This window comes from Letharia lupina (genome assembly GCF_014066315.1).
Source record: "Letharia lupina isolate WasteWater1 chromosome Unknown contig_5, whole genome shotgun sequence".
In the NCBI taxonomy this organism is placed as follows: domain Eukaryota; kingdom Fungi; phylum Ascomycota; class Lecanoromycetes; order Lecanorales; family Parmeliaceae; genus Letharia; species Letharia lupina.
Window position 1 is genome coordinate 668,804 of NW_023502974.1, and position 25,156 is coordinate 693,959.

A 25,156-nucleotide genomic window follows, 5' to 3' on the forward strand; every position below is an offset into this window, starting at 1 on the left:
ATTGGAAAGCCTAGGTATCGAAAGAAAGAGTGTGCAGCAGCGTGGACTTGACGAAAGCATCATGTATGAATCCTTTGATGTGGAGGCCTATGTACAAAAGAACGATCAGTCTACGCAATCAATCTTATTGCGTTCCTCTCCCCACAACCACGAGAACACACTTCATCTCTCCTCCAACATCTTCCCTCCCGTCAGTTCCTCACCAATCTTCTTCATCCTCTCCCTGGTAGTAATCTCATTCCCCTCCGCGCTATCCAACGCTGTCTGCCTCCCAGTCTTGTTAGCCTTCCCTAACAACTCCTGCACCGTCTCCGGGAATCCCAGATTCCAAATATTTAGTCCCTCACTACTATCGGTCCTGAATTGGCTATTATCATCGAACGCCCTGTCAACCACCTCGTCCAGCTGCTTGCCTGTTGTAATGAAATCACCAGCATTGACGTAAAGAGTGTGTAAGGCGTTTCTCCGGGCCTCTTCCCGCATGGCTGCCATATCGGCGACATTCTGGCTCATGACCGCGAGACGACCGGGGCGCGTGGGATCAGGAAGCGCGCGGTGTTTTGTTGGCTGTTGAGTTGAGAGGACTGAGGGGTTGGTGAGCCGAACATCTTTGCGTTCAGGGGCGTAAAGACGCTTTTCTCTAATCCTGGTATTTGCGGCACTTATTATACTCCTCCTTCGATCAGATTCCTGTCTCCTCTGATGCAGCTCTGCCAACCCTTCCCGAAGATTTCGCCGCCGTAGCTCCGATTGACGGGCTTTCCAACTCACGAATTCGTCGTCTGATCTGGTGGTTTTATCTTCAAGGGGTTCGGGGGTGACAGCGGCGAAGTATTCCGGAGAGGCTCTGGGTATCTTCCCCTCTTTTCGCCGATGGAAAATATCTCTGGGAGGAGGAAGGACGCCTTTCATGCGTACGGGGAAGGGTTGTTTTGGTTGGACGAGGCGTGGGACTTCAATGAACTTGGGCGACTCCGGGGGTATTTGAGCACGGGAGGGGGAGGATGTGCTAAAGCCCGGTGATTTGGTGTGGTGGATACATTGCCGTGGTCTGAGGCAGCGTTGTGTACCCACAGCTCGAGGAGGCATGGTGGCTTACAATGATGGAGCGTTTAGTTGATGCTCTTAACTTTTCGATTTGTCCAAATCACAATCAGGGCGCGGACGGGGAAATGTTTTGCCTAGCGCAGAAAAGGAAAAGTCCGCACTTCGAACACCCCTCGGACCCTACTGCGATCATTATGATCAATATCACACAACAGCAGCTTTAAATGGCACTAGGGATCAGGCTGGGTACCGCCAACGGCAAGAAGCAACAGCAGTAAGCTGCCCCTAGACGATCAAGATGGGTACCGGCAAAAAAGAGAAGATGAGGAAGGAGAAGCAGGGCAAAGTGGGAGACGGAATGGCAAATGTAAAGGTCAAAGGAGAGAATTTCTACCGGACGGGCAAGCAGGCCAAGACGTTGAACATGTTCAAAGATGGAAAAGCACAGCGGAATGCCAACGGAAAGGTCACAAAAGCAGCCAGCTTTCAAAGTCGAGACAAACCGAAAGCCCGTGTGGAGCCCAATCGAAAATGGTGGGTCCCCTGTTTGGATTGAAGACTTCTTAATCTTCACCATGATCTAGGTTGTAACACATGCTCCAAGATCAATTTGCTCTTTGAACGTATTTCGTCGACTCAAACCTCATCTCAAAGAAGCGGCGCTGACTCCGAAAACATAGGTTTAACGCCACGCGGGTCATTTCTCAGGACGCCCTCAACAATTTTCGGGATGCAATGCAAGAAAGGGCTTCGGATCCATATCAGATTCTCCTCAAATCCAATAAGCTACCAATGAGTTTGATAAGAGATGGCAAGGGCAAGAACGGGCTGAAGCAGCACCAAGCCAAGATCGAGGTGGAGTCAGCGCCTTTCGGTGATACTTTTGGGCCAAAGGCGCAGCGGAAAAGGGTCAAGCTAGGAGTCGGGTCCTTGGAAGATCTTGCGGGAGAGTCGACAAAAATGCATGTGACGTACCTGGAACGCCTGGAGCAAGCCAAGCTGCTGAGTGGGACATCTGGCTCGGAAGAGCAGGCTGGTGAGGCCGCACCAGAAGACGCAGTCCTTTCCACAGCGAAGGAGCCCATATTCTCGAAGGGTCAGAGTAAAAGAATATGGAACGAGCTATACAAGGTCATTGACTCTTCGGACGTTGTTATCCATGTCCTAGATGCACGGGATCCTTGGGGCACGAGGTGTCGGAGTGTGGAGAAGTATATTCGCGAAGAAGCACCTCATAAGCACTTGATTTTCGTTCTAAATAAATGCGATCTGGTCCCCACAGGCGTTGCCGTAAGTAGTTGCATTCCCTTTGTCGTTGCCAAAGAATTATCACTCTTCCCCTTGCGGCGCACCACCTTTCCAATCGTCAAGTCAAGAGGCTTTCCTGCACTTTGTGCATTATCACCATGGACTGTTACTCTGTTACGCGTTGGATATATCAACCCCCTTTCCGCCGCGTCTGACCTTTGGGTCTTGCGTAGACTGCTCGCCGTCTTGGCGAGCTGGTCAACAGGATCGGGGAATGTTGCGTTTGAGTTGAAGACCTTCGCTGCTACACAATGGTGGACAAATGGAGGTTTTCTTAGTAATGCTTCATACATACATTCAAGAAAGGATGTTATGCAAGGTATTTAGCTAACCGTCCTCTTAGGCTTCATGGGTGCGCGCACTATCCAAAGATTACCCAACTCTCGCCTTCCATGCGTCGATAACCAACAGCTTCGGCAAAGGAAGTCTAATTCAACTCCTTCGGCAATTCTCGTCCCTCCACTCCAATCGCAAACAAATTTCCGTCGGATTCATAGGTTACCCCAATACCGGTAAATCTTCGATCATTAATACCCTTAGGAAAAAGAAAGTCTGCACGGTAGCTCCGATCCCCGGAGAGACCAAAGTTTGGCAATATATCACATTGATGAAAAGGATTTACCTCATAGACTGTCCAGGCGTTGTCCCGCCAAGTAACAACGATTCTCCCGAAGACATCCTCCTCAGGGGAGTGGTACGGGTGGAGAACGTCGAGAACCCCGAACAGTACATAGCCGCCGTCCTCAGAAAAACAAAACCGCAGCACATACAGCGTACATATGACATTGGAGGGTTTGAGACAGCCACAGAATTCTTAGAGCTGCTGGCCAGGAAGGGCGGGAGGTTACTAAAGGGTGGAGAGGCAGACGTTGATGGAGCTGCGAAAATGGTTTTGAATGATTTTGTGAGAGGGAAGATACCCTGGTTCACGCCTCCGCCACTGGTAGAGGGGCAGGAAGGGGGAAAAGGCGTCGAAGGTCGGAAAGGGGTGTTAGGCGAGATGGGCAAAGTCAGCATGGCGCGGGAAGACGACGCTGCCACTGAAGGTGCGGATGTCGAGATGGAAGGGGTGGATGAGGATGGAGATGAGGACGAAGAAGAATTCGAAGGCTTCGACGAGCAAGAAGATGAGGAGATGGACTCCTCGGAAGAAGAGTCATCATCAGCAGACGAGCAGGACATCGAGCAGAATATTGCTGGACAGGTTCCCACGACAGCCGGCGGAGTAGCACTCGAAGCTGGCTGACGCGCCCAGATGTTCTAGATACAATCGAATAATTTGCGTTGATACCTCATCTCCGTCGCTTCAGCCCTTTTAGGTCTGCAACACGATACACTAATATGCAGCTATGCTGCTTACTGCCTCCGATATGTAATATGCCTACTGACCAATGGTAATGCGTACTTCAAATACTCGCATCAGTCCGTACATTGCCGGATACTAACGCGCAGATCCTTCCGCTGCGGGGCGCCTCGACATTCGCATCCGAGCGACGTTTTGAAGAGATTTTCTCCCGTCGCAAAGGCTACCTGTCGCTATTGATACACGATACCCCTTTTTCGAACCCTGTGCCTGTTTCTGCCACCGTAGCTGCGGTGTTGTGAGCAAGCGAGCCCTGGCAGTCCACTTCTATCCACAACATCTTGGTGCAACCGTCTTTCATGGCTAGAGGGTCCTGCTCAGGTGCCGTTGCCGTTGTCATTGATTTGATTGGGCCACTTCTTCGTCGAGGGTGTCTCGGAATCTTCTATTTTCATCATTTCGCTGGGTTTTCAAGACAATTGACAACGTACAATATACAAAGCCCGCCGCATCGGCCGGATCTGTATTCGCCCAACCCCAACGCCAATGAACTATGTTGGACACTCATTTTCGGCCAGACTAGTGGTGATACCAGCCCTTGCAAAAGCCTTAAAGAATTGTAAGTTCCCGCTGAGATCTGTGTATTCTGCTGCGTCTGGCGAAAAGTCTAAAGGGTTCAAAAACACAAATCCTCAAAATCCGAGCCTACCAGTAATCTGCCTGTCTGCCGTGAGAAAGAGCCATTGACTGACAGGCCACCACATATCATCACGTGCCAATGCTTAAGCTTGACTCCTACCCTCCAATGAAATTACGGTGCCAAATTTGAGGTAAGGTGAATGTCAGGCCTGGCCTAACCTAAGCTTATAGGGCTTAATAGGTGTATTCGTGCATGAAGCGCGATATCTTCGCTTTTTGGGCCTATGGCCTAGTGGTTAACAGTGCTTACAGTGAACCATTAAAATCACCCCGTCATTGATTCCATGACCCTGTTGCCCCGTCTCACCACACAACGCGCTTCTTCAGGGCTCATAGAGCTATATTTCTCACGTCCCCTGAACTACTCGTCTAAGGCTGTCTTGAAATTTCGATTCGCAACGGAGGACGTCTGTTCACAGTCGCCGTGCCTTCCTGCGTGGATCCACCGTCAGACACAGCGGTTCGATTGGATATGAATATTCAATCCGGTATACCGCGAGGACTGTTTCCATGCTAAGCCCTGACTCGAGAACGTATAATGCCTTGGCAGATGTTCCAAGGTCTTAGGTAGGGGGTGTGTGTGTTTTTCATTGTGAGTTGATTGTATCATGTCACAGCATGACTCCGACGCCAATCATGCGAGAACCGAATTCATGCGCGTCGCTTGCATATATCAATTCTGGAATAGCTGGCATGGGACACTGCCTTGCAACAATGTACTTCAGTTGGCTTCTGTCGTTCGAGCCATTCGATGACATATGCAGTCTCGCTCTCAATCCGACCCCAAAAGTATCGAGGGGTCAGTGGGGCGGTATCCAAGCCCGCAGCGTCCGAACATTGAATAGCCGACTTCACAAAATCGTGAGCCACGGTCATATAGTAATGAACCAGCATGGACTCTGGATAAGTCTTCGGAAAGTACGGCGACACTAGCTCTTCGATATCCATTTGAAGGGCGATCATTTTTCCATATTTGTAGACGAGATAAGAATGCACACTGAAAATCAGGTCTCTGAAAACCTTGGGATTCTCGAACAATGGCTCGTGAAATCTGACTGGAGAACGGCACAAGTGGATGAGCCAGGTAAGTTGGTTCGGACATTCAAACTGTCCAGTCATAGAATGACACCTTCTTGAGGCAATTGACACAGCCTTCTTGTCAATAAATGTCAGGTAGCTGGCAACCTCAAGGAACAGCTCGAGTGGCAAACATTCAAGCATGTTATTTATGATGTGATTCGAGAAGTAGATCTGACCTTGAGCGTTCAGCAGACGAAGATAAGTCCCCTTCGAAGCAAGAGTCGATGCGTCCAAATGCTTTGGCTGGCCGGCAAAGATCTGTTGTATACCTTGCTTCAAATTGTAGTAAACAGCGATGAGCAGCTCCGGTGAAGTTTTTTTAAACATAAAAACCGCCTGAGAGGAGAATATACATACCAGAGATAGTCCCAGCCTGTGAAGTAGGCCTTGACGCAGGTAGACTTGGCGCTTAGCGCTTGATGCGCCTAAACTCGAGTTCCTCCAAGGCTCCAAGTAATTGAAGAGAACGGGATTTCGCGAGGAGAGAATTGATGATCACGCTGTGCAGTATAGACTTCTTCAAAAAACAAAGCACCTCGCCTCCCACCGAATCCCCCAACTACTTCCTTCCACCTCCGCAGATATGTCGTTAGGCCCTACAGGCGCAAGCCTGAACCCCGAGCAGGCCGAAAACTTTGAAGATGTACGCTCGCACCTCTTTGAGGCTGTGATCTCATGCCGTATTGACAAGTGAATAGATGGAGAAACAATTTGCTGTGAAAGGTCCGCCTTTCAAAGCGCCCTTAGACCTCAATCGCCGATTCCCACAATGCACAACCACTGGACTGACGAAGAGGTCATACAGCGGTGCAACACATGACTACATACTGGGCGATACTTGAGAAAATGAGAGGCTCGAAGCTACGGCTTACAAAAATGGATGATGAGATCTACGAACACTTCAAAAATGAATTTCCAGAATTTGACCCAAAAGAAACGATCGACGAGGACAAGATGAAGAGCAAGGAGGGCAAGGAGCGATGGCGGAATTTCATGATGACATATGAAAAGACTGTGGAGGACTACAACTTTGGCACAATGCTGAGATCGAATCCAAAGTTCGAGTATGGCGAGAAGGAGACAATCTTTGGTTTGCTGGCCGTGGTTCCGATTAATGGGCAGTCGGCTAATAAAAGAATCCCAGCTATGCGAATGCAGTTCTACGCCATCGAGATCGCGAGGTAAGTCTGTAGGGTATCCCGGTCTTGATTTTACCTGACCTGGTGCAGAAATCGTAAGGGTCTGAACGACTGGGTATACGAGCAGGCGCACCCCAACGAAGACAGCAGCAAAACATGATTTCTCAATTTGTCTACCGTTACGATGTTACGAATGAAACATCGATTATAGAGTGTATGATAACATTGATTTTTCGGAGATTTCATGATGTCGAGCGCACATTACTCGACCTCGGAGCCTTTCAACGAGACGTGTCTCCTGTCGGTTCAACAGCCTTCATCCTTTCACAAAATCAAGTCTCCTTGATCATGAACTGTTCCAATCAAAAGGTACATATGTTCTCATCATAATACCGATCTTCTTTGCCCTCACCTGCTTTCACATCGTCCGGTTTCAGGCCTCACCCTCGCTTCAAGTATGATCGGCAGTGGTGTTACCATCATTTAGACACTCTTCATGAGACCAAGTTGCTGAAATACTACTATCCAATGAGTGGGCGTCGTGTGACACTTGGACCCTTTGGGCATCAGATTCGCCATAGCGGAGATGCTGAGGCTGACCGGAGCTGTACTGCCCATCCTCTCATCATTCGCTTGACTCATTCGCTTGTTTCTCTTCTTTGATTATCATACTTATCATCATTTCAGTGAAAATCTCCAACATTACTTTCAAATACTGAATCCTTGATTTATGATTGTTTTGAGGAGTGACCAACATTCCGCGCTAAAAGAACAATACTAAGGGTTGATACCAATTTCCCGGGCACAACGCATTGTCAGGTATGCTCGCAGCTATTATCCTATCTTTGCTTTCCTATTATCATCCCTCATCATTGCAATACAACCCGGCAACTTCAGCTGTACGATCCAGAATCCAGAATCATGTATCTTCCTACTCCGGAAAGCTATCAGCCTTCTGTAACAGCATCAGCGGGTAACAAATCTTCTGTCTATACTAATGCGGTATACGAAAGCCTCCGAAGACATTGCGATGCAGGTCGATGTCGAGTGTCCCGACGATCTGGAAGCCGACGACGAAGAGAACAACTTCGCAAAGCACGCAAGCTGGCGTTCCCTCTTCAACTTCACTTCGAAATGGGATACTCCACCGCTCCTTCTGGCACTCATCTTTTCGATCGCCGCAGGAATCATTGCACCGGCGCTGGCAGTATTCCTGGGCAAGATCTTTGACCTTTTTACGAACTTTGGGGCGGGTGAGATCAGCGGATCTGATCTGTTGAAGAAAGTATCTACAAACGCTATCGTTCTAGTTGCACTAGGCACTGCAAGTGGTTTGTTGCATGCGGGCTACTTCACGGTTTGGCTGGTATTTGGTGAGCTCCAGGCGAAGCATGTACGGGAAATGCTCTTCGACAGCATGCTAGAGAAGGACATGGGTTGGTACGATATGCGCACAGATGGCATCGATACTTTGGTATCACGACTTCAGACGTGAGTGCAAATGCATCATATTTTACAGAGGTGAGCTAACATCCAGTACAGACACGTCCGAGACCTCCAGCTGGCTACCTCGCAACCATTGGGCTTTGCAGTGCAGGATGGAGTCACCACACTCGCAGCTCTGGGCCTAGCTTTCTACTACTCTTGGAGTTTGACCCTCGTTACTCTATCTACTGTTCCGATTCTTGCAGTCGCACTGGCTTGGAACTCAGCGCGGATGCAACCAAGCATTGAGGCGCAGACGAAGGAGCTTACCAAGGCTTCCAAGATTGTCAACAACGCAATTTCAGCCATCGACACAGTCAAGTGTTTCAATGGACAAGACTTTGAAAGGTGGCAGTACAGAGAAGCGGTCAAGAGAGCCGCCAGATACTATCTCTATCAAGTACAAGCCAACGCCCTCCAGATCGGTGGCCTTCGTCTCATCACTTTGGGCATGTTTGTTCAAGGCTTTTGGTTTGGAAGCCATCTAGTCCAAACCGGGCAGAAGAACCCAGGCGATATTCTAACAGCGTTTTGGGCATGTCTGATGGCGACACAAGCTTTCGAACAGATCCAACCGGAGGTCATTGTGCTTGAGAAGGGAAGAGCAGCCGGAGCTACCCTTAAGTCCATCTTGGGTCAAATGGAAGTGGGACTCGAGATCGCGAGGATGAGCGGCAGGACCGTTCCCCTTTTCTGCGCCGGAGACATTGAAGTCAGAAACGTATGTGGAAAGCCCCGTCTCTTAAATGCTTGTTAATCAAAATTAGGTTTCTTTCTCTTATCCCTCCCGACCCGACCAGCCCGCCCTGAGAAGCGCCAGCTTCTACTTCCCTGCCGGCGAGACGACTTTCATTGTTGGGAGGAGCGGCTCTGGAAAAAGCACATTGGGGAATCTTCTAATGCATTTCTACAACGTCGAATGTGGAGAGATACTGATAGATGGACACCCAATAAATACCCTCGACATCAATTGGCTACGCAACAATGTCACTCTTGTCCAGCAGCAAAGCGTGCTGTTTAATGAATCAGTCTTCAAAAATATTGCCTTTGGTCACAGAGATCATGGCAGAGTCAGGAAGGAAGAAGTCAAAAGAGCAATCGAAACTGCGTTGCTGCAACATACAATCAGCGATCTGCCACAGGGGCTAGATACTGTGGTAGGGACTGGCGGCAGTGCCGTGAGTGGAGGGCAAAGGCAAAGAGTATCCATTGCAAGGGCACGACTGCGCGACACGCCCATCTTAATTCTCGACGAAGCAACCAGTGCTCTGGATCATATCAGCAAAAGCCTGCTTGTTGAAGGAATCCGCGAATGGCGCCAGGGCAAGACTACGATCGTTATAACACACGACATGTCACAAGTCCAAGATGAAGACTATGCCTATGTACTTGATAGCGGAGTCGTCATTCAAGAAGGCTTCAAGAACACCCTGGAAAAGAGCGACCTCGGACCCTTCCAGCAGCGGGAAAAGTCAATCATTAACTTCCCAGCCACGGAACCGCGGTATCGGGAACTATCGCAAGGACTTCGTTCGAGCTCGTGTCCTGCGCGCGTCGCTCCTCTAACGAGGAAGAAGTCTGAGATTTCAATGGTGACCCAAATCCAACCAAAGAAAGGCCTCGTCTCAGCTATGTTGAAACCACAACCGGAGAACGTGCGACGCCCATTGCAAGCATTCGTACCAGCATCACCCCCAACGAGTACGCGGCAATTGTCTGTGGCTCGTTCGAAGTTCCAACATCATCAACGCGAGATCTCACAGCAGAGCGATATTTCGGGGCCTATCTCTCCCCTATGGCTACATGATGTGAAGGCGGTCGAGATGACCAGGAGGGAATCCGATGTCTTGGATATCAAAGCCTATGCAAAACAACAAGAAAGCGCACTCTACTCTTCAGTGGCTTCACCCAGGGACCCAACTCGCAAGCGAAAGCCGCCCAAGGCGGAAAAGCCACGCCCCATAGCTCCAATGAAGAAGATTTTGATGACTGTTTGGCCTGCGCTGACATGGGAGAAACGCATGGTCTTGGTACTGGGTTTCCTCTGTGCGGGTGTCCACGCAGCAGCAACACCGACATTCTCCTGGGTCTTTTCGAAACTCCTCGCGACATTCTATCTCGCCGACCACAGAGAGCGTTCGCACATGGCACGACAATGGTCGCTGATCGTGCTCGCGATAGCGGTCGTTGACTCTTCGGCGGCGTTCTCGATGCACTTTTTGCTCGAGTACTGCGGTCAGGCCTGGATCGACACCCTACGAATCGAAGCTTTCAAACGCGTTCTCGACCAACCCCGATCATGGTTCGAAAAGGATAGAAACAGTGTTTCCCGGCTCACTGAATGCCTAGACCGCAGTGCCGAAGAGATGAGGAATCTGTTGGGCCGTTTTGCAGGCTATGTATTCGTCGCCATCACCATGGTGACCATGGCTATCATCTGGAGCCTCGTCCTAAGCTGGAGGCTCACCCTGGTGGGCCTTGCATCCGCGCCTTTCATGTACGTCGTCACTCGCACCTTCGAAACCGTCTCCGGCCACTGGGAAAACAGAAGCAATGACGCAGCCACAGCTGCCAACACAGTCGCCACCGAAACATTCAGCAACATCCGCACCGTACGAGCCCTCACCCTCGAAGGCTACTTCCGCAAAAAGTACGCCGAGGCTATCTCCACGGCCCTCAAAGTAGGACTCAAGCGCTCCGCCTACTCCGGCTTCTTCTTCGGACTCTCGGAGTCAGGCATCCTGTTCGTGACCGCCTTGATCTTCTACTACGGCGCCATTCTCGTCTCCACGGGCGCACACACCACCGAGACCATCCTGACGGTCTTCACCATGCTCCTCTTCAGCATATCCCAGGCCAACAACATCATAGCCTTCGTCCCCCAGATGAACTCCAGCCGGGACACCGCGACCCGTCTCCTCCGCCTCGCATTCCTCCCCCACAGAAGCTCGCACGAAGACACGGGCCACATCCGCCTTTCGCACCCCGGACCCATCACCTTCACCGACACCACCTTCGCCTACCCCGCCCGGCCCGGCCACCCGGTCCTCTCCTCCCTCAACCTCACCATCCACCCCGGCACCAGCACCGCCCTCGTCGGCGCCTCCGGCTGCGGCAAATCCACCATCGCCAGCCTCCTCCTGGCCCTCCACCCACCCGACTCGGGCACCCTGACCATCAACCACGTGCCCATCTCGCACCTGCACACCCCGACCCTCCGCTCCCTCATCGCCCTCGTCCCGCAGCAGCCCACCCTCTTCGCCGCCACCGTCGCCGCCAACATCGCCTACGGCCTCCCGGAGTCCTCCCCGCTCGCCTCCCCGCCCTCGATCCGCGCCGCCGCGACCGCCGCCCGCGTCCACGACTTCATCCTCTCCCTCCCGCAGGGCTACGGCACGCCCGTCGGCGCCGGCGGCGCGGGCCTCTCGGGCGGCCAGACGCAGCGCATCGCCCTCGCGCGCGCCCTCGTCGGCCGGCCCGGGCTGCTGGTGCTGGACGAGGCGACGAGCGGGCTGGACGGGGAGACGGCGGCGGAGGTGCGGGAGACGGTGCGGCGGTTGGCGGCGAGCGGGGTGGGCGTGCTGGTGGTGACGCATCAGCGGGCGATGATGGAGGGGTGCGCGGAGGTGGTCGTGCTGAAGGACGGGAGGGTGGCGGAGCGGGGCGGGTTTCGGGAGTTGGTGGGGAGGGGGGGGGAGTTGACGCGGTTGATGGGGGGGAAGGGGGAGGGGTGAGTTTTTACGGAAAGTATGGGACTTGGATGGGTTCTGGGATGGATGCGCTTCGGTCTGGAGGGAAGGGATCATCTAAGGTGCATTTAGCAGGGGGCAATATTGATATCCGGGTATCCTATGGGAATGGGCCATCTGCTGGCATCTGGAAGAGCAATTCAGTCCAACCGAATCCTCTGTCTTGACAAGTAAACCCCTTGCTCTAGCCATAGTTTATATGCATCCTCAGAGCTTCGTCATCGCGAGAGTGCCTCACCGAAAATCTTGCCAATGGCATCATCACATAAGTGCCGACATTCTTCTAGGAGCAGCCTCGGTATCAGTCAATTCATCACCTTCGACACAGCCATCGTTGGTGTAGTCATAACCAAATCTTCGTGCAGGAGAACATGTTGATTATTAGAAGCGTTGATCGATTCATGTGGGCTCTAACGATATACCGCAGACTTTGCAAGATTTCATTCCTCGGCCATTCTCCATGCAGCTCCTCTGTCCATCGAATCCGTATCGTAAACGCTCTGCTCTGCTCTGCTCGAGGCCTCGAGAAGCTCGGATCTGCACCTTCCTTTTCGAAACGCCACCGTTTGTGCTGCAATCATCATAGATCTCCGAGCAAGCAAGCCAAGCCCAACCGATCGCTCCCTCGCTGAATCGCATATACACTTAAAACACCAAAATTCCACCGACATCATCGCTCTTGGTCACTGTGTTCTGCGGGCGTTCCTACTACCGGCGTAGCAGCAGGCGTACTCCCTGTAATCTGAATTGCCGGCAACCTCTCCCCAACCCTCAAGCTCGGCAACCTTGGCACACCCTCCCCCCTCCCGGCCACGGGACTCGTATAAGGCGGCGCGTCCTCATACTCCGGTGGTTCGCCCATCGGTGGGGACGGTTCACTACTTGTCCCTACGCTCGGCGTACGCATGGTCGGATCACTGCCGCTACCGCTTCTATCCTCCGACGAACTCTGGGGCGTCATGTCCGCGAGTTCGCTATCGGTCGTCATGACGGATTCCGCAGAAGCGGCTCGAGCATGGGAGTGGAAGCGGTGGGTAGGGAGGTGGAACAGGGAGCTGCGCCGCGAAGATGAGGCGTTGCGCTGGTCACCGCCCATGCTTGCTGCAGAATCGAGAAGAGGGCGATGGTCTGATTCGACACTATCGGCTCGTAACCTCGAGCCGTCATGGCGTGCGAGACCTAGCTCAGCATAGCTAACGGAGCTGACACGGCGGTCATTGCTGGAAGCACGGGCCTGGTGGTCTGCTATCATTGAGCTGGCGCTGGCAGCTGCGATGGGCAAGCTGGTTGTGCTACTGCCTGCACTCGCAGAACTTCCAGCACGGGCTCGAGCGCGTGCTTCACTTTGGAGACGGAGTTGTTCGAGACGTGCCCAGTCGCCTGCTTCTCTCGCTTCCTGACGTTCTCTTCGACGGTCGTTGCGTTCATTGATTTCCTGTCGCCGCGTTTGTCGGATCTGGTAGAGTGATTCCATGTCCTGCTCTCTTCGCTCTTCTTCCTCTTCTGCTGTTTCTGGAAATTCGACAACAGTGTCCACGCCACCGCGTTCGCCTTCACGAGCTATGAGGCGTTCATGGGGGTGAGGTGTTGGGTGATAGGGAGGAAGCGTCATGATGCTGCGAATGGAAGTGTTACGATTGACGCCATCGCTTGGCGGAATCTCGGCCAGAGAATGCATGGTAGATTCTCTCGTTGATGTATTGGTTGCAACGTATGAAGTCTCTTGATCCTGTATGCTCCTGGCGCCCGACTTCTTCTTGAACGGAAGTAGGCGTCCAGCCTTGTTCGTCCAAGAGCGCCATCTCGGGTCCTTCTTTGGGCTGGTGGAGTAGTTAGGAGGCCGTCGCTTTGCAACATAGACGTAGACTGCTATTAGTATGAAAGTGAGGGCGACTGCGATTGCTATGCCCTGCGCTGCGAGTCAGCCCCCATTTTCAAGGTTGTGCAGATTGCTTGTGGAACATACGATAACAACAGGATTCGTCGAGCCCGATTGCAGACCTGTTGGCTTGGAAGTATTAGTCGCCCTCGCGGCGAGAGGAGCGACGGGCATGTTGAAGCCAAGAAGCTTCGGTTCGGCCGCCGAGTCAAGGCGGCCAAGGAAAGGATCCCCGGTGATGGGCGCTGTTACCTTACTTATTGAGGTGGGACAATGGCAGCACTGTTGAATTGTGTCAACTCATAAGATGTCCTCTCTGTCTCTCTCTCTTTCCCAAATGATTAAAATTGACAAGTAGGTCCGGTAGAGCTGTTGGATGATGTTGTTACTCGTCCAGACCTGAATTCGTTCGTAAAGAAACAGGGAAACTCAACGGTCGGGCACAGAGTAAGCTTGCGTAAGGCTGAGATCAGCCAGTGAATCCAGCAATATTCAAGATCTCAAGTGTACACTCAATGATTGGATGGCCAGAATTACACTCGATATCTATTCACCCTGCGTGTTATCCTTTGTTTTTGACTTATTCTTAAAAGCTGAGACTGCCCAATTCACAAACGCATCTGTTCGGCGGCTACATGCAGCTACGGAGGATTGTTTCACTCGCAAAAATATACAGATATCTCGCCATACATGCGAACTTATTCACTGCCTCTGTTCGCTAATTTGTTTGCCCCATCCCAAGGTCACCATTGGAGCGTTCTGCTTCCGTATGGTCCAAAGCATCGTACGCTGCCTGACGGTTTGCCGCTTTTGGCCCTGGTAAGTCCTATGAGCTTGCTTGCAATCGTGCACTTGAGCCGGTCGATGTTGTCTCTCTGGGGCTCATCTATAGAGGGTTGGAGTAGCACTTGTGACTAGCATGTGTCAAGCACGTTGCAAGATGGGTTAAATTCCCATGAGTTTCAGCAATTGATCGGCGCGCGCTGGGTGGAGTGATTCGGCATGTCTCGAATTGTACAGCCTTCTGCCGCATGGATGCTTGGGAACTCGATGGCTTCATTCGGTCAGACAGTCATCGATGTTAACTCTTTTATAGAAAGAGATGTGGCCGAAATCCTGCAAAATGGATTAGCGAGAGGGAATGACACAGTGGTCACAGATATACTCGACTCACCTCCCAATATTGTGCCAGAGAGTCATGAGAGATCATGATCAACTGCGACGATATGAATCTGTCATCCCGATACCCTCTTCCAGCGATATGACCCCAGCTTCTGACCGTTCTTGCTCCGTCGAACATTTGCTCTTTTGCTACACGTATTAGCCCATTCGGTCCGATATCCTCCGCAATCCAGGTATATTCTCCTCTAGGAACGTTAATGTCGCCCGTCAATTTGATGGCCTCTAGTCTGCCCGAAGGGCCTTCCGCAGCTGAGGCTTGAGCGTCTGGGTGTGCAAGGCTATCATCCTGAGTCGTTGTGGTTCCTTGCGCTTCTTTGTCAAACCCATTCCCAAAATCTTCCATTGGTTGCCGTGTAGAGGGGCCTCCAGTCTCCACAATATGGTCCGAAGGAACCAAAATCTGGCTCTCTATAGCTTCCGCTGAACGCCGGACACGGTCTGGGTCTTGCAGCCCCATATCGGCATCAGCCATTGCCATAGCCATGCCTTGCGGCAAGGAGCCTGTCGATGGTGTCCTAGAAAGGGCCATGGGCGATTCAACATCACGCTGTAACACGAGTAGGAACTCGCAGCCGTGGCCCGAATAGTCTCCAACCCAAATCCCCTGCCACGGCTTTTCCTTAGTAGGCATGTAAGACTCCTCAAGCAGCGTACTGAAAGTCATGACTTCCTCTGCCATCCGCACTGCGTTCAAAGGCTGTATCAAATTGGAAAACTCCAGCCATTTCCGTATTCTGAAGGTTCGGTCACTCATGAGATCCAACGTCTGAGGCCGATGTTCCTCTGTTCGGAACTTGGTTGCAGATTCATTGCGTACTCGGTCTTTCGCGGGAATGTTGGCAGGTGGCCAAAGCGCCATGGCGGTGGTTTGTAGGGCTTTGGGGATTGGCCGGCAGAGAGATATCATTGAGCAGATGCCGTGCGTTGTTCCCGTCTGCATGGCAACTTCCTTCTGCAACCGGTTGTCATTGTAATGGATACCTGTGTTAAAACCAAGCTTGATCACTGGATCATCGAGCCACAGCCTGACCCTAGGGTTGAAGGTGTGAATGATAACCTCACGGTTGTGCGCCCATGTCTCATAAGTATGAGCCCCATGCTCTGCAAGAAGCCGAAAGGCCTCGATGCAACCATTTTGACTATTGTAACGTGCCAGTATCAACAGCCCGTTGTTGGGGACATCGGCAAACCATATCTTGTTCTGGACCAAGAACCAGTAGGGATGATTGGCAATGTAGACCTCTCTCCAGCTCTTCGCTGGCGATGGAGACTCGAGAGCGCCAGAGCCAGGTACGTTATTCCGAACGAATGGCATCCATAGAAGATCATTGAGGGCGTGGGAGCGTAGGAGACCACAAGTGCGTGACAAGCTGGCGAGGGAAGCAGGAGGGAGGAAGGCGAGGATGTGACTGATAATCTCAGCAGGTAGAGCTTCGAGGTTTGAGGTCCGCGGAGACATGGTATTGCGAGGATCGAGGTGCACTGATTCGATTGCTTCAGGTGTGGCGGTCGATTCTTTGACGATGGGACCAGAGATGGTGGATGATGGTAAGGATGTCGAAGGGGACTTCAAGAGTGCAATGATGCTCTCCATCTTTGGGATGATTGTTCAATGCCCAGCTAGCAACAGTCCAACATTCCAAGTCTGCTCCGCGAGCCGGCAATAATGACGATAGTAAAAAGGTGAAAAGAAGGCTTTCTCGCTTATGTGTTCTAGCGCAATCTTCCGCGAGGCCACAGATTGCTCTTGCCTAAAGCTCGTTACGATGCTTGACTGCATGGCATTCATCTTCATAAATAATGATGTGATTGACGTGAATGACGAGACTTTATGCGGCTGAGTTGCAATTCTAGGAAGGTGGCATACGCTTCAAACTTTGGTACAACGGAAACATACTTTAGCCCAAGAGTACCTAGGTCCTAGAGGTACTTTACCTGACCACTGACCCCACCCCAGATCCCCATAGCTCATGCCAGATTCGCGGCAATCTGCATCCATGATACAAGACATATACATGCTCCTTCTTCAAGGAGACAAGCCGACTACATCATCTGCTGCCAGGCGAGCCGAGGTGGAAGATGAAGTGCGATAAGTTGTACCTTCGTATTATCAGCGTGACAGCCAATACCTCCCAGAAAACGAAAGCTAAGAACCGAGCACTAGCGATTTAGCTTCAAGTCACGAGATCCAATCGTTCTACGCGCCAAGACTTCTTCTCAGACGCGCCGTTGTTGAGCCTTACAGGGCTTAGGCTTTGTTTACAAACATCAAGGTATGACTGCAGCCTACAAAGCTTCGAGCTCCATCTCCAGCACTCCTTTGTTTACCACAGCTGTTTTTGCTGTTGACACTTGCTCAACACGCGATCCTTTTGCTCAAATTCATGCTCTTTCTCTCTCTTTTCCTTCCTTCCTACATCTCCAGAGCCAATGCACAATAGCCGCCTCGCAATGGCAATGAACACTCCTCAAGTCGAAGTGGTGGACATCACAGACGACAGACCTCTAGCTGTTCGTCGAAAGCGACGCATCAGTACTGGGCTTGCGGATCCCGTTGATATACCGAAGTTGGAGCCAAGTGTCGAAGTTGAAGAGAGCTCTCGAGAGGCTCCCAAGACGCCCACCAAGTCCAAGAAACGAGTGCGCTTTTCGGACCCAGGTCCCGAGCTTTCAGCGCCATCTACATCCACCGGACTCACCCCTTACCTCAAGCGAACAACCTTCACCCCACGGGCTCAGGGACCTTCAACGCCACGGCTACTGGCCGCCGGCACAAGGCGTCTTTCGCTTCCCGTACAATTATCGACGTCGCTACCATCTCCATCCCTGTCACCGTCACCAGGCCCATTTTCAGGCGAATTTCAATTCGCCCCGCTGCGTCAAGTACTCGATAACCGGCTGAAGCGGCGCTTAAGGAGAAACAATCTAAGTGGTGAGATCAATGACATAGACGAGGAAAAGAAATCAAAAAGGAAGTTGGAGCAAGAGATACAAAGCCTCAAGGATGAGCTGGCAGTGGCCAAACAGTCCGGCAAAGAACACAGCGATGGATCAGACGGAGAAGCAGCGGGTGCTGAGAGAATCCGAGAGTTGGAGCAACAGCTGGTCGAGCTGAGGAGAGAGATGCGCGAGCGATCAACAACTGCTGAACCTGTCGCTGGGAGTGATGACCTCCCGGACACGGTATCATCGCCTATGGAGATCTTTGTTGACAACGCAGATGAAGGTTTTATTGCAACGAATTTCGACGACAATGGAGCTCTCCAAGACCAGACCCCGGTCGGAGTCCTGCAGCCTGTCAACGAAGCGGCAACTCAGGTCGCACTGCCTTCGCCCACTCACACTGAGACATTCCGTTTCGCTAGGATTTCACTGGAGTACCTCTTTCCCGGAGAAATCGCGCTTGGTCTCATTCCCGAGGACCCAAAGCCATTGCTCGACGTCATGCTCGACCGCATGCGAACTCTAAAGGCTCAAGCCTTTATGGCAGAAGGTTCATTGAAAGCTACCGAAACTCAAGAATCAAATTTGCGAAACCAATTCAATGCAGTGCTTGCACAACTGGACCGTGCACGTGTCTATGCCGACGACTTGAGCAAGCGTCACTCAAACGAAAAAACCAGAGCCGACAATGCGCAAGCGAGAGTGAGCATGCTGGAAACAAGCCTCCAGAACACGTCGAGCAAGGCGACGGACTTGGCAAGGGATGTTGACGAGAAAGAACGCTCAATTGGAAAGCTTCAGGACGCGCTTGAATCTTACAGAATCGAAGTTGGCAAGCTTGAAATGCTCGTCACTAGAAGCGAAGGCGAACATGATACAGCCATCTCTCAGCTGCGCTCCGAAATGGATGAAGCTGTTGCAGACCTTGAGTGTCACGTCGCCGCAGAGACTAGGGGAAGACGTGAAGCTGAGCAGGAAGTGCAGGAGAGGAATGTGAGAATCAAAGAGCTCAAGGTTCGCGAGCAAGGACTTCAGGCCGCGGTCAATGAGAAGCAGGAAGTCATTCGGGAGACCGAGGCAGTCTTCGCTGAGGAGAGGACTGGAAGGGAGCGAGAAGTTGGCGGGCTGAACGTGACGATTGGGCAACTGAGTACTGACCTTTCGGAATGCAAGGCCAAAGTAGCCGCCGCCGAGGAGAAGCAACAACTGCTGATGAGAAAATTGCAAGAAGAGCGTGACGCAGGCTTGCGTGCTGTTGAAGCTGTGCAGACTGAGCTCGCAAGCTGCACGGAGAAAGCCGAGGGAGTCAAGATTGCTCATGTGAAGGACGTGCAGAGGAGGGGAGCCGAGGTGACGGAGCATAAAGGTCTCCTAACCCCTGTCAGTGTGACGAGATTCAGAGATGTGGAGGGCTATGTAGAATTCAGACGTGGTAAGAAGGGAAAGCGACCTGACAGTGGGATTGGAGTCCTGGAGGAGGACGAGGATGAGGATATGATCATGGCTGATGATTTGTAAATTTGCAAGCAAGCAAGCGGTAATATTGTGGCAGGAGTTCTGACCTTCTGTACATTGTACGCATCTTTCTCAGCTCATAGTACAAACTATCCACTCACCAATGGCCTCGATCACAATCATCAAAAGTTGATGTTTCTCTTGATGTGTAAGGGGTGAAATTGATGCCAGAAGTTCAAGGCATCACGTTCATTCCTCGTAAGGCTGATATATTGGCGTCTACCTTAGGCCCACTCTACGAAGGTAATTTAATCTGCCCTGGACCTATCCACCATTAAGCCAAATAGATTGGCAAATATGCTTTCAATTCCATTTCCATTTGGCCCTGTGCTCTAGCTGTACGACAACCTTTACCTCGCCCTCACCAGCCAATCATCCCAAAACTCCATCCAGAAACAAAAAACCGCCTGCCTACCTATCTACCAATTACCCTCTCCCTCTTCAGCGCACACACACCCTGCGCCATTCCGCGTCTAACTAGACCTCGCCGCACTCTCCAGCCCAATCCAACCGACCCACCACCACAACCATGTCCCTCGTCCTCCTCGCCCACGCCTGCTCCCACCTCCAAAACGCCTCCAAAGCGCGCCTCGGCCTGACCTCCCTGCCCTCCACGACCCAACTGCACACCCTGCTCCTCCAGCTGCAGAAGTGCGGCTACGTCAACACGGTCGTGGTCGGCGGCCCCACGCCGCCGCCGCCGAGCGCGTTGGCGCCGACCATGAGTGCGAACCCGGAGGCGAGGAGGGAGATCGACGGGGGGCACGTTGCGTTTTGGGGGAGGGGTGACGGGGGGAGGGAGGGAGGGGAGGAGTTGGGAGGGGAAGGGGAAGGGGAAGGGGAAGAGGGGTCCGGGAGCGGCGATGTGTGGGAGCCGGTTACGCAGGAGAATGTCTCGTCGCGGCGGTTGTGGGTGGGGTTGAAATATTACAACAGCCGGCCCGTGCTGGAGAAGATGCGGTTGGTGTCGAAACCTACGCGGCGGGTGTGGATGCCTATTGGGGATATAGAGGCGTTGGTGAAGGGGGAGAGGAGGGGGTATGTTAATGGTTTGAGGGGCATTGGGGAGAGCATGTTTGTGACGACGGATCGGGGGATTATGGAGGCGAGGGAGTGTGTGGAGAGGAGGATTGGGGGGATGTTGCTGTGTCGGGTTAATCCTGTGTCGTGGTGAAAAGGGAAAGGGGGGCAATAGATTCATTCGAGTATGGTGCTAGCGTTGCCTGGGTTGCATTGGTTGATGTCTCGAGTGTACAAAGAGGAAGAATCTTCCATGTTGAGGTTTGCAGGCCAAAGACACAGCTGCAAACCGAATATTACAGAGCTGATTGATTAACGCACGAGGGCAAGCTTATTAATTGTACATACTGCCAGCTTTCAAAGCTAGCTACGCTCCGGTGAGATGCCATTAAATGCACCGTGGTATAGAACTCCAAGCCCTCAGCTTATGTTCTCAAACGCTAGAATCTCAGACCTGCTGCAAACGACGGGACCAGACCGCCGAGACCAGCAGCAATTTCGCATCATTGCGATGGAAGTGAAGCAGCAGATGCCAAAGCAGCGTCATCAATGCCGTTGTCTACTCCAGTTGTTTTTGGGGCTTCGCTGGAATCAGCCGGGGTTTGTACCGGTGGTGATGGAGCCAAATCCGTTGGCTGACCCCCCTTCGTTTCGACATTCTCGCTCTTCGCTTTCTCACTTCCATCACTTTGTCTTATGTTCCTTACCCCGTTAGTCTTCTTGGGTGGGGTTTTGGCTTCCACCTTTTCGTGCGTTTTCTGGGATGAGCTCTGAGTTGGACGCATCATTCTGTCCAGGAAACTCCCTTCCGGGGCCTTTGAGCTTACGCTACTCAGCCGCGACTTTGGCTTATCTTTTGCCTTTTCTGCCGGCTTCGAGCCGGCAGGCAGCGATGTACGAGCCGGCTTTTGCCGCAGCGATGTTGGATTCGAGGGGACGCGGTCCCTGGGTTTGGTTGCAGCGGCCGATGCTGCGTCGAGTTTGGCGGCAGATGCGGCGGTTGATGCAGTAGCCGAGCCAGGTAGTCGGACAGGACGTGTTGGGGACTTTGGACGCGGCTTAGTGAATGACGGTGGGGATGTGGGACCTAGTTTCTTCCCTGGCTTCTGTGCGGGCTTCGGCGCCGCTGCAGGGGCTTTTGGTACCACAGATGGCCGACTTGGTCTTTCAGCAGTCGTACTCTTTGCATCCTTAAGGACATCGTTCTTTGGCTCTTTCGAAGCAGCTGACTTTGGTGATATCTTTTTGGTGAGCGGTTGCTTGCTAGGCGTTGCTGTATTTTGGGGTGTAGTGGGCGTGGGGATTGTGGACGTTTGGGTCTTGTTCTCGGCCTTTGCCTTAGTGGAGGTTGCTGGCTGAACAGCTGATTTCTTTCCAATAACAGAAGGACGAGAAGCTATCTTGGGTTTGGACTGCAATCCAGTCTTTTGTGCCGGAGACTCCTTTGGCTTGCCGTTGGGCGTTGGAGTGCTAGGGCCGTTGGCCTGTTGTTGCGAAGATTGCGTTAGCTCAGCAGCCGCTTCATTTTCTCGGGCGTTCGACGCTTCGCCCTTGTTTTCATCTTGCTCGAACGGTGACCCTTTCAGTATAGACCCCAACGGCGACGCTGCCCCATCTAGAGCAGCCCCACCGGAGACTGCAGCTACTTCCTTTGGATCTGATGGTAGCATAGCAGCAGTATTGTCTTCCGCAGTAGAATTTGGCTTGTCCGGATTGGCAACCGAAAGGACACCATTCATTATTCCCGACTTCTTTTGAGGTGTGACGTCCTTTTTCGGAGAAATCTTGGGTGTCGTCTGTTTAGGCGTGTTCACCTGCCTTTGGGTAGCTTTTTGAGGGGTCGACTCAATGCCATTGGGCTTCGGCTTTTCCACCGCCCCGTTCATTGTAGATTCTGCGATCCCGTCACCATTTACTACGTCACCCTCATTACCCAATTCTTCAGATGCATTGTAGTCCCCCATCTCTCCACTAGGCTCGACAGCAATAAAACTCGTTCGAACTTTCGAGATAGGACGTGAGGCGTCGCCTGTCACGCTCAACGATGCAGCTGGAGAGCGGCCGCGGGAAGGAGGGGAGGTGGATTCGTCCTTTTGTTCGAATTTTGCCCGCAAGGAAGCAACACCGCTTGGTCCGCTTGGTGAGATGCCTGCTGACATGACTGAAGCATCAAGCACTGTTAGCAAATGCAATGCTGGCAACTGTGGTTGTGGGGTCCAGGTAAAAAGTGAGGCATGGTTGGGCAGAGTTGCATTAGGCCTAAGCGCGTCTTGAGGAATGGAATGTTTGCTGACAGGCGGAATAGACTCACAATTCTCGGACTAAATGAGCGTGTCTGCTTTGATTGTGCAAACGTGTTCTGGCTTGCTAGAGAAACGGTGACTGAACTGGAGCTCGAGCAAGTTGCTTAGGGGTTTAAAAGGAGTGTTTACATATTATTTTTGAAGGTGATTAATCAATCTTGTTTCCTCGCTACGCCTTCCTCGTTGGGAATGAACTACATCCTATTTTAAGGTTTTCCTACCACATTTGTTCAATTACAATCGTCATATTGTCACAACTGGTTGGAATTCCTCTTCCAACGACAACATTCTTTGGGTCCCTGCACCGTCCAGCATATCCAAGACTGGGCCCTGCCTCCGCCAATTACATGCTCTAGACAAATCGTCGAGTCTTTCGAAATGGTCCAGCCATCCAGTAGCCCAAGCGGCAATTTCGATATATCATACCACTAGAAGAATCCGTTATCCAAACGACAATGGCTTCTGTCCTTTACTTTCTTGATCATCGAGGTGCTGAAGAGCTTGTGGGTCACATAGAGTATTCGGCTGTGTCAGCCTATTTTCTTCTCCAATTTTTTGAAGAAGCGATTGACCTTCTTGTCAACATTTTCCACACCGTGCTCGAGTCTGCCTTGCGGCTGTTTTGACGATTTTGACGGCTTGCGCCCATGAGTCTCTTCTTCTGTCGGTCTGTACACTTGACTATGAACATCGTATTCATTACCTTCATTGTGATGGTGGTGATGGTGCTGCTGCTGCTGCTGCTGCTGTTGCTGTTGCTGCTGGCTGTACTGGTAATTAGAATAACCGCCCATTGGTGGCTCATGCCCAGGTGGAGTGTAGTCAGCGTATTGCGGGTGCAGATGCTGCAAAGGCTGCCGGTTGCCGGCCACATAAGAGTCTCCGAGAATCTCGGTGGCAGGAGATTGTAAAGGCGCGCTATCTTTCCCATAGAATGGAGCCATCGAGTCTTGAGGAGGGGCACTAAATGTTGGAATAGTTTGCTGAGAGTGCACTGAGGCGGAGTTTGATGGGCTTTGAGGAGGTGCGGCAAACGAAGGGGTTGGTGTGTACGGGCTGACAGAGCCCCTACCGCTCTGTGGTGGAGGGGGTGGGAGTGACGACACGCTTGACGCTCTGTAGTTTGCCAACGATTGCGAGTTCGCATAGCCAGCGGAAGGATGTGGAGAAGCGAGAGAGGGTGTGTGGGATTGCGCTGGTTGAGGACTAAACAGGCCAGATGATTGATGACCGTATTGAGGGCGAGACATCGAGCTTTGAGGAGAAGCTGCCTGTGTATGATCTCGCAAGGCAGCAGCCGCAAGTCCTGTGCCTGCTTCAGCATCAACGGGTGGTGGGGTTTTTTCGCGAAGCTTGATGGGCTCTGGCGCTGGAGGGGCAGCTGGATTGTAGGCGAGTGGCTGAAACATCGTTGGAATCTGGGCTTTCGGTGTATCTTGAGGCTGGAACGCTGTTGGGATTTGCGCCTTTGGGGTACCTTCCCGATTTTCCTCTCTGGAGGTGCCTATGTTCAACGGAGTTACTACGCCTGCTGACTCTGTCCTTGAGTTGCGCGTTTGCCCATTACGGTAAGCTGGGTCCTGAATTGCAACATTCTCGAGCTTCTGTACCACAGGGCTCATTACTTGGTCGTGGGACGCGGGGGTGGGCGGTACATCGACAATATCGATCTGGTCGACTTCGAGCTTCTTTCTGGCCAATGTAACAAACGTATTCGCATCCTCCGCTGTCCAGAAATAGATGTCGAGAGTGTGAAGTCGGAAAAGGTACTTCCCCTCGTTGCGAGGATCGGTGTTCGGGAGCCTCCAGTGATGTTCCGGTTGCTGTACAAGCGATGCTGTCCCGTTATGATGACTGCCGTAGCCGTCGACTACGATGGTACACAAGGTAGGATGTTTGTGCGACTGGCGCAGAGTTGTTGATTCCATAGCTGCAACCATGAAGACATTCAGCTATCTCACCTCCCCTACAGTGGCATGTATCGCCGGGACTCACAGCCAGTAAAAGCATCCTGTTCTGGCTTGCCAACATTGTTGGCTACCTCCAGTCTGCCTCCATTACCGCTCTTATTGCCATAGAGGTAAAGGTACGATCCTTTATCGAACCGATGGGCTGCTGGCCGTGGCGTAGGGGCGCTAAAATAGTAATGCACATCGGCAAAACTGTGTAAGGTCAGTACATCAGCTCACACAGATCTCTACCGGAGGGCTCATACACTGTCAACAGACGCTGTTCTCCTTCCTGTGCTGACATTTCTTTAGATTCCGCCACGAAAGATTTGTTCCAGTTCCTGTCCCTTGTACACAAGCTTAAGTCTCCTAACCGCTATATCAAGTATGCCTATCATGAGCAGCACAAGTAAAAAAGAAAGAGCATCAAACGGAGCTCCTCCTCCAGCTCCGCCGATTCCTTGGCATCCTTCCGATTAGATAGCCAAGCGCGCGCGACTCCAGCCTTACAACATAGAAATTCGCACACTTTCCACTTCCACTTCTCCTTCTGTA

The 25,156-nt window shown here is 52.0% G+C and overlaps 9 protein-coding genes across 9 annotated transcripts; 4 read left to right on the forward strand and 5 right to left on the reverse strand.

Annotated features, from left to right (window-relative positions):
• Positions 1–162: 162 nt before the first annotated feature.
• Positions 163–1,089, reverse strand: HO133_008445 (uncharacterized protein; the record flags this gene model as incomplete). Its single annotated transcript, XM_037299311.1, has 1 exon — positions 163–1,089. The coding sequence occupies one exon, from the start codon at positions 1,087–1,089 to the stop codon at positions 163–165; it is 927 nt and encodes a 308-aa protein (XP_037155312.1).
• Positions 1,090–1,345: 256 nt separating this feature from the next.
• On the forward strand, positions 1,346–3,601 carry HO133_008446 (uncharacterized protein; the record flags this gene model as incomplete). The annotated part of the gene is made up of 3 exons (XM_037299312.1): positions 1,346–1,581; positions 1,728–2,337; positions 2,699–3,601. 3 exons carry the CDS (start codon positions 1,346–1,348, stop codon positions 3,599–3,601), a joined length of 1,749 nt encoding a protein of 582 aa, XP_037155313.1.
• A 2,419-nt stretch (positions 3,602–6,020) lies between these two features.
• On the forward strand, positions 6,021–6,736 carry HO133_008447 (uncharacterized protein; the record flags this gene model as incomplete). Its single annotated transcript, XM_037299313.1, has 5 exons — positions 6,021–6,080; positions 6,136–6,160; positions 6,243–6,527; positions 6,582–6,618; positions 6,667–6,736. The coding sequence occupies 5 exons, from the start codon at positions 6,021–6,023 to the stop codon at positions 6,734–6,736; spliced, it is 477 nt and encodes a 158-aa protein (XP_037155314.1).
• An 837-nt stretch (positions 6,737–7,573) lies between these two features.
• Positions 7,574–11,795, forward strand: HO133_008448 (uncharacterized protein; the record flags this gene model as incomplete). Its single annotated transcript, XM_037299314.1, has 3 exons — positions 7,574–8,067; positions 8,119–8,782; positions 8,829–11,795. 3 exons carry the CDS (start codon positions 7,574–7,576, stop codon positions 11,793–11,795), a joined length of 4,125 nt encoding a protein of 1,374 aa, XP_037155315.1.
• Positions 11,796–12,480: 685 nt separating this feature from the next.
• HO133_008449 (uncharacterized protein) lies at positions 12,481–13,863 on the reverse strand (the record flags this gene model as incomplete). The annotated part of the gene is made up of 2 exons (XM_037299315.1): positions 12,481–13,719; positions 13,777–13,863. 2 exons carry the CDS (start codon positions 13,861–13,863, stop codon positions 12,481–12,483), a joined length of 1,326 nt encoding a protein of 441 aa, XP_037155316.1.
• Positions 13,864–14,745: 882 nt separating this feature from the next.
• On the reverse strand, positions 14,746–16,465 carry HO133_008450 (uncharacterized protein; the record flags this gene model as incomplete). The annotated part of the gene is made up of 2 exons (XM_037299316.1): positions 14,746–14,805; positions 14,864–16,465. The coding sequence occupies 2 exons, from the start codon at positions 16,463–16,465 to the stop codon at positions 14,746–14,748; spliced, it is 1,662 nt and encodes a 553-aa protein (XP_037155317.1).
• An 857-nt stretch (positions 16,466–17,322) lies between these two features.
• HO133_008451 (uncharacterized protein) lies at positions 17,323–19,332 on the forward strand (the record flags this gene model as incomplete). Its single annotated transcript, XM_037299317.1, has 1 exon — positions 17,323–19,332. One exon carries the CDS (start codon positions 17,323–17,325, stop codon positions 19,330–19,332), a length of 2,010 nt encoding a protein of 669 aa, XP_037155318.1.
• A 1,520-nt stretch (positions 19,333–20,852) lies between these two features.
• On the reverse strand, positions 20,853–22,508 carry HO133_008452 (uncharacterized protein; the record flags this gene model as incomplete). Its single annotated transcript, XM_037299318.1, has 1 exon — positions 20,853–22,508. One exon carries the CDS (start codon positions 22,506–22,508, stop codon positions 20,853–20,855), a length of 1,656 nt encoding a protein of 551 aa, XP_037155319.1.
• A 674-nt stretch (positions 22,509–23,182) lies between these two features.
• Positions 23,183–24,905, reverse strand: HO133_008453 (uncharacterized protein; the record flags this gene model as incomplete). Its single annotated transcript, XM_037299319.1, has 3 exons — positions 23,183–24,582; positions 24,648–24,814; positions 24,868–24,905. The coding sequence occupies 3 exons, from the start codon at positions 24,903–24,905 to the stop codon at positions 23,183–23,185; spliced, it is 1,605 nt and encodes a 534-aa protein (XP_037155320.1).
• Positions 24,906–25,156: the final 251 nt, after the last annotated feature.